Source organism: Euphorbia lathyris, chromosome 2 (genome assembly GCF_963576675.1).
Source record: "Euphorbia lathyris chromosome 2, ddEupLath1.1, whole genome shotgun sequence".
NCBI classification, from domain to species: Eukaryota; Viridiplantae; Streptophyta; class Magnoliopsida; order Malpighiales; family Euphorbiaceae; genus Euphorbia; species Euphorbia lathyris.
The window spans coordinates 106,281,193-106,289,519 of NC_088911.1; the positions used below are offsets into that span (position 1 = coordinate 106,281,193).

The 8,327-nt window shown below is 38.1% G+C and overlaps 1 protein-coding gene across 1 annotated transcript; it reads left to right on the forward strand.

Moving 5' to 3' along the window:
- The first annotated feature begins 2,293 nt into the window (after window positions 1-2,293).
- LOC136219320 (inorganic phosphate transporter 1-4-like) lies at window positions 2,294-4,639 on the forward strand. The gene is made up of 3 exons (XM_066006685.1): window positions 2,294-2,425; window positions 2,829-3,635; window positions 3,718-4,639. Exons 2-3 carry the CDS (start codon window positions 2,850-2,852, stop codon window positions 4,528-4,530), a joined length of 1,599 nt encoding a protein of 532 aa, XP_065862757.1. The 5' UTR covers window positions 2,294-2,425; window positions 2,829-2,849; the 3' UTR covers window positions 4,531-4,639.
- Window positions 4,640-8,327: the final 3,688 nt, after the last annotated feature.

Sequence of the window (8,327 nt, forward strand, 5' to 3'; positions counted from 1 at the left end):
TTTAACTCCGCAAATTTTCAGGAGCGTTTTCAGATTAAGGTAAGATTCGAATCTCGACCAAACCCAATCTCCCTCCGAATCCACCACATCATCATAGATCTTATATTAATATCTGACAAATGGAACCCAAAATTTTAAGCTAAAAGTGAAGAAAGTAAATAAATAATATAGATGGGATCGAAATTATTTTAAACTAAAAGTATAATTGATGTAAATTTAATGAATCTAAATCTAATAGTTGATATATCAAATTTATTTAATTTTTAGGATCCAAGTCAACGATACTGATTGTTTCGAACACAAAGTCGACCATTGAAGGCATTTTCTACATATAAATAATAAATATAAATTTGAGTACAATTAATAAATATAAAAATTATTTTCCCCGTTTTCATGTCCACAAAAGTCGACGAATGGGGGCATTTTCATTTTCTTAAATAATAAGACGTGGACACTTCATCTCACTTGAATACCTTTGTCGATTAAAAACCAAAAATAGACAACATATTATAGGATAGTTAACTAGAGTTGACTACTCCTTCACATACGCCATCATATTATATTTAATTACAATTCATATAATTTTTTTTTTTGTCAAATGATGTATATGTATATATCTATAAATTTGCTTAATGTTCTAAATCACTATATAATAATTATATAAATAAGAATATTCTATGTATCTTAGTAAAAATAAATCTAGATAATTAGATAATTTCATAAAATAAAAAATATTTATTAGAAAAAAGAAAATAAAAAATATTCATAAATAATAACTTTATAAACATATCTTTTATATAAAAGGAATTTTTGTAACTTATTTTTTTATTTCAAAAATCGTTTTGACTTACAAAATGAGTATAACTTAATTGGTTTCTAATTTTAGAGATGAAAGATGTGGATACGAACTCATCTTCTTAAAAAAAAAAACATAAGAAAGTTTTCTTCAACTCTCCATATACCAATAGCTATAAGAAGATGAAGAAAGTAAAAGAAATACTAAATTATTTATACCAGTAATAATAGAAAAAAATGAGTGTGATTTTAACTTTTAATAAATAATTATTTTTTATAATTATGTATATAATTTATTTATTTTCATTTTCTCGGGGGCATAGCCCTCTTCGATCCAAATTAAGCTCGGCCATTGTTATAGAATATAGTCAATTAGATTTTTCAATGCATTCATCTAAGTTGCTCTCATATTTTAATGATTTTCATTAGTATCAGTATCATCTAAATTATTGAACTAGTAACAAAAAGCAATTGTGGAATAAAAATTATAGTAAGCAAAACAACGTGTTTTGTGAAAATATGATACGTTAATTTGTTAAAATCAAAATAAATAAATAATTTGTAAAAAAACTCCAAAAGGGTGTTTTACATTAAAAGCTTTAAAATCAAAATAAATATAAGCATTAAACAAATGTTGTTTCCATTAAAAAAAAACTAATAAATGTTGTGTTATAAACCTAATCAAACATCATATTTTCTATTATTTGAAATGAAAAATTATCTCCGTAAAATTGAAACAAACACCCACTTAGGCGATTCTTTTCCCAATTAAGATTATTTTGCATACGCTAGGAGTCAAACTTGAGATCTAGTTTAAATGACTAGACATCTTTACCATTCAAACCAACCTTAATTGGTGAAACAACACCCACTGATTAGTTTATATTTAGTTTTTTTTTTTTTGTTAGCTTAGTTTTGCTTTTCCACTCCAAATAATAGAATAGATATATTTGTTTATCGTTCAGAAACAACTAGTGATAATTATTTCAAAAATAAAATCAGGTAATTTTACTAACCACCAATTAAGAATCAAATTCTTATTTTTTACCTAACTAAAGTTGATTTATAAAAGTCTCAAATCGCTTAAATTAGTTCTTGAATTTGAATCCTAGTGTACATAAAACTCTTCATTTGGAAAAGAATACACCTATAAAAGATGTCTATGAGTCTCGAATCAATTGAAAAACTATAAAAAAAAATTCTTATTTAAAAAAAAAATGAAAGTATCGAGCTTAATCATGGTTTGGGTTGGGACCGTGAATAATAGATCAATAATGCAGTTATATAAACAATATATATTTATAAGTTATTTTCAACATTGAAACTCTTGTAAGTTGTAACTAATGATTTATCTAATCCTATGAAGGAATCCAAGTTACCCACGTACCATCATATCATTTCAATATTTATTAAAAAAAAGATTTTCTTTATTAAAATAGATATTTGTAACATGAAAAGTTGACTTTGATAACTTAAATATTATCGGAAGACGACTTAATGGGATATTCCAATTGGATGCTCTACGCAAGGAGGAGGAGCCTTCAATTTCCATATAAATAGGATTCATTTTTCTCTTAAATCATCATCTCTCCCAACCTGCATAAATTCTCTCTTATCATTTTCCCAACAGGTTTCATTCTTTCCTTTTACTTAATTACTTACCGATAGTCCCGAATCAATTAGTTCCAAATCACTCACGAAATAACATGTCAATAATAGTACTACTGATATGTCACCACTCGAGTAGTCTAAAACGAGTTTGATCCTGAATCATTTTAGAAAATTTTAAATGTTTTTTTAGTGTTGTTCGCTTTCTCTACATTTTTGCTTTCCACTTTAATTAAATTAATCTCTAAACTATTTCTTAATTTACTGTGGTTTTGAAACTATTTCCGGGATTTTGTGGTGTTTTTAGTTTACTCAATATTTTTTTCACACATTCAAAACAAAAAATCGGATTATTAGGGAAAAAATTCAAAATTGAAATGCAAGTTCATGAAGAACTGATGATGTCTTTCTATGTTCTTTTGCAGGATACATTGAAGAGTTAATTAATGGCGAGAGAGCAATTAGGAGTGCTTAATGCACTCGATGTAGCAAAAACACAATGGTATCATTTCACAGCAATCATAATTGCAGGAATGGGATTTTTCACAGATGCATATGATCTTTTCTCCATTTCGCTTGTTACAAAGCTTCTCGGCCGTATATACTACCATGTTGAGGGATCAAAAAAGCCCGGAACGCTTCCTCCAAACGTGGCCGCCGCCGTCAACGGTGTCGCATTTTGCGGTACTTTAGCCGGTCAACTTTTCTTTGGCTGGCTCGGTGATAAATTAGGCCGGAAAAAGGTCTACGGAATGACTCTTATGCTTATGGTGATCTGCTCGATTGCATCGGGACTTTCCTTCAGCAGTACGCCGAACGGAGTAATTGCGACTCTCTGTTTTTTCAGATTTTGGCTCGGATTCGGAATCGGCGGCGATTATCCTTTATCCGCGACGATTATGTCGGAGTATGCTAATAAGAAGACTCGCGGTGCGTTTATAGCGGCGGTTTTTGCTATGCAAGGGTTTGGGATTTTAACAGGGGGGATTGTGGCTTTGATTGTTTCAGCAGCTTTTGATCATGCTTATAATGCTCCTACGTATGCTGTTGACGCTCTTGGCTCGACTGTGCCGGAAGCAGACTATGTCTGGCGGATTATTCTGATGTTCGGAGCTGTTCCGGCTTCCATGACTTTCTATTCGCGAATGAAGATGCCGGAAACTGCTCGTTATACAGCTTTGGTTGCTAAAAATGCCAAACAGGCTGCTTCTGATATGTCTAAAGTATTGCAGGTAAGGTTTCAATTCGTCTTTCATATATGAATTCCGTATCGTATACAGACATCAGATTTAATTTTACCATCTCTAATTTCAGGTCGAAGTCGAATCTGAAGAGCAAAAGTTAGAAGAAATGACTCAAGATCCATCCAATTCATTTGGTCTATTCACAAAACAATTCGCCCGCCGGCACGGCCTTCACTTAGTCGGAACTTGCGTTTGCTGGTTCTTACTAGACATAGCCTATTACAGCTCAAACCTCTTCCAGAAAGACATATTCAGCGCAATCGGATGGCTCCCGAAAGCCGAAACCATGAACGCAATCCACGAAGTTTATCGCATCGCAAGAGCACAAACATTAATCGCTCTATGCGGAACAGTTCCTGGATATTGGTTCACAGTAGCATTCATAGATCGAATCGGAAGATTCGTGATTCAATTAATGGGATTCTTCTTCATGACAGTATTTATGTTTGCTCTAGCATTCCCTTACAATCACTGGAAAAATGATAACAATATTGGGTTTCTGATAATGTATTCACTTACATTTTTCTTTGCGAATTTCGGGCCTAATGCGACTACATTTGTGGTGCCTGCCGAGATATTCCCTGCCAGGCTAAGATCAACGTGCCATGGGATATCGGCAGCGGCAGGAAAAGCTGGGGCAATGGTTGGGGCATTTGGGTTTTTGTATGCTGCACAAAGTACAGACCGTACTAAAACTGATGCTGGTTATCCACCTGGAATTGGTGTTAAGAACTCATTGATTGTGCTAGGTGTGATTAACTTTTTTGGGATTTTGTTTACTTTCTTGGTACCTGAATCTAATGGGAAATCACTTGAGGAATGTTCTGGAGAAAATGAGGAGGAATTACAGGATGTTTCTTCTGCTAGGACAATGCCTGTTTGATTACTATACTTTTAAGAATTATGTGCAATTTTCTTCAGTTTATGTACACTAAGTGTTGGAAGAATATGTAATCATGATTAAATTTAGCAAAAAAGCATTTTGTTGATCATACTAATTTTGTAGCAAATTAAGGGTCTGGATCTTTAAATTCACATCTCAAATCCTGAATTACTTTTTTTTTTCTAACATTAAGCATATAATAAGTAAAAATGTTAGCTTTAAACATAAAACTGGATTTGTCTAAAATAACATAAAACTGGATTAAAAAAAACGTTATTTATTTCATCTGCATTTCAAATTTACATTTTTGGCCTGTTACATTAAACAATATATACATGTATTTTAAAGCCATTAACTTTTGTCTTAATCAACTCTCCAGTAATTTATTTATTTTTTTTATTATGAAAGTGCATATCGTTATTATATAAGTAAAAAGAAAATATCTTATTAGTTTTCAAAATTTAATCAAACGTATAATTCGTAATCAAAATTTATGTAATACATGTACACCGACGTTTCTAAACTTTTATATATAGGAAAAATTATAAAATTAGGTCAAATGGGAGACTCATTTATATATTTAACTCATTTATTCAACATACTACATATCTAGATTGTTTTTGTGTGACTTTCCCAAAATACCCTGATAACCCGCGAAGCCCAAAACGGGTTATATTCATTTCGCAAGCCCAGCCCATATTAAAGCCCCATGGGCTAAGATTGGACGGGACTCGAATGAAGGAAGCGGGCGCAGCGAGTAAACCGCCCCGAATTCCTAAACGGAGCGTCAAGACTCCCACTCAGAACCACGTTCGTTGCCATGAAAGCCACGAAAGGGACATGGCCTAAAAAGGGGTAACCGCCCTCAGAACGTGGCCCACTAAGGAGTAACCGCCCTTGGCGGTTACCCAAAAAACACCTATAAAATGCCTTAAGAATAAGGGGGGAGGTACGTTCACATTTTTTCCCACAAAGCTATTGCTAAATTATAGACTCATTTTTACAAAAACTGACTTGATCGTTGGAGAGTTTTCCCGGAGATCCTGTCTCCGGTTTTGTTTTGCAGGTAACTCCGGCAAAGAATATCAAAGCGGATCCAGCAAGTTATCATTGGTGCGGTGAAGGTGGACCTTTTTTACCAACACTTGGTTAAAGGTACACGAAGAACATGTCAGAACCATCACGAACGACCGGTGTTACGACCAGATCCACTAGCATGAACTCACGAGGTTCACGGATTGCAAATTCGCAGCCTGCAGGTACTCAGCCTGTTGTGCCTAGCTCGTCAGGCCCCTCGGGACAATTGGATCCCTTATTGGAAGTGCAGGTGCAAAATGAAATGGAGATGTCCAATAGCGATTTCGTGCAGATGGCAGGACAGGTCTTGGCTTCGAATATGAGCCAGGCGGCTGGCGATCGAATGATTAATTTATTAACCGCCCTCGCCGAACGCGATACCGCCATGGCGCCTGCCCCTCAGGAACCTGTGGTTATCTCAACACAATCACCGACTATTCCTGTCATACCTGTCCTTCCGCAGCCATCTCAAGTGCCAAATCAAGTGGGCCAGAGTAGTCGCACGAATCCACACAGTCACCCGAGCAACTACTCGCACCCAGATCTCATTACGACGACACATCCAACCTGGCAGCCATACCAACCGTTGCCAGGAATGCAAGGCACTCTTCCGCTACAACAACTGGACCCTTTTCCTCACAGACGTTCGGAATTGATGACGCCTAACACAACTATGTCTGGGCGTGAGCACACATGGAACTTTGATCCTATAACGGGACGGCGATTGGTCCACCAACCGGCACCCGTCTCAACACCGATGGGCGAGTGGATGCCATCCAGAATTCACCAGCAGCGGATGGAAGAGGTCCGACGAGTACCCGATATTGACTTAGAAGATCAATTACGGAGCATGATGGAGCGAATGGGGTACTCACCTCGGCCGAGAGCAGAGGTCCAGAGCGATTCACCTTTTGCCCCTTCGTTGCGGGAATTCATTCCAGATCACAGAATCAAAGCACCTGCCATACCAAAATACTATGGGGATCCAAATTCTGACCCTGAGGCTCATGTCAGGAACTACAGAGAGTTAATGGATGTTGCAGGGGCAAGCGAAAGCATAATTTGCAGGTTATTCTCGACAACTTTGGGCGGTGCGGCATCTGATTGGTTTCGATCTTTACCGGCAGAATCTATTCACAATTGGCAACAATATAGTCGGGATTTCTGTGCGAAGTTCGTGGGCTGTAAAGTGGCAGATGTGACAGATAGGCAGCTGAAGGAGATCAAACAGAGAAACTATAATTCCCTAAGGGAATTTATTGTCGCCTTTAACGATATCTTGGTGCGATTGCAGAAGCCAGATATCGTGAGTATTCACAACATCATGGCGGATGGAACCACAGATTGGAGCATGCGGGAAGAGATCATCCGTAACAAACCACGCACTGTAGCCGAGCTCATGAAGATAGCAAAGGAATTCATGGAAGTGGATGATGTCAACAGGGAACATAGGGCCCAAGCTCGGCGAGAAAGAGATGCCGCTAGAACCACTTCGGACAGTCGGCGTCAGACCCAGTCCAAAAGTAATTTTGTTCGAAGAGGCGATCGCTCCTTTCAAGGTGGAGGATATCACACACCACTAAACACGACTCGCCAAGAGGTGTTACTTTGGATCGAAAAGAGCCCCTTGAAGAAGGATGTGCGGTTCCCCGAGGTGAAAGGCCGAACCAGTTTGGGGCGCTATCCCAGTAAGTATTGCAGGTTCCACAGGTTGAATGGCCATGACACAGATGATTGCTACGAACTGAAGAAGGAAATAGAAAAACTGATCGAGAGAGGCAAGTTGAGTCAATTTGTAAGAAAAGAAACAGCTGATGAGAAAACAACGCTCCCGCATGAGGGAGAAACACGGCCAGAAAAGAAGTAGAAGAAAGGGGTGATAAACGTGATAGCAGGCGGAATCTACGAGCCTCCAACAAAAAGAACTCGCCGTGAACGGCGAAAGAGCAACACACATAGGGGGGATTCCCTCAATTACTCATTTGCGAGAATCACGGAGCCACATGCGGATGCCCTGGTGATCACGATGGCCGTTGAAGGATGGGACGTCAAGCGGGTCCTTATCGACACAGGCAGTTCTTGCAACGTCATTACCCGGACATCATTCAACAAGTTGGGAATCAACGACGAGCGGGTGGAACACACCTTCATGGATGTAACTGGTTTTGGGGGTCAATCCTCCCAAACAAGTGGGCAGGTGGTGTTGGAGGCAGAAATGGGCGATAAGAATCTAAAATGGCGAGGTGATTTAGAATTCGCAATTGTTGATCTCCCACTGGCCTACAACATAATTCTGGGACGGCCATTCCTGTCGGAGACGGAGTCGCTCATCTCAATGAAGCATTTAATGTTACATTTGCCAACACACCAAGGGCGAGTCATAGTTGAAGGTGATCAACTTGTATCTCAACAGGCCTATACATTATCACTTGAACCAAAACCGGAAGAGGAGGATAAAGTCGAAGAGAAGCTGCCGGCGGAAGCATTAGGAGAAACGGAACTATTCGCCATCTCGAATGACAAGAACGTGCGAATAGCGGCTGGACTCTCAGAAGAAACAAAGAAAGCCATTACCGAGGTATTGATCCAATGTGAGTCGGCATTTGCCGCCCCAAATGAAGTGCTAAAAGGAATAAGCCCAGACATAGCAACCCATCGGTTGAATGTAGACAAAGGGGCAACCCCAGTGCGGCAAAAGAAGAGGGGACATGCTCCTGAGC

Excerpts from the sequence above, each read along its gene's own strand:
- LOC136219320 (XM_066006685.1), top strand. The coding sequence starts at position 2,850 with ATGGCGAGAGAGCAATTAGGAGTGCTTAATGCACTCGATGTAGCAAAA. Across the intron at positions 3,636-3,717 it reads ATATGTCTAAAGTATTGCAG|GTCGAAGTCGAATCTGAAGA; the intron begins GTAAGGTTTCAA and ends CTCTAATTTCAG.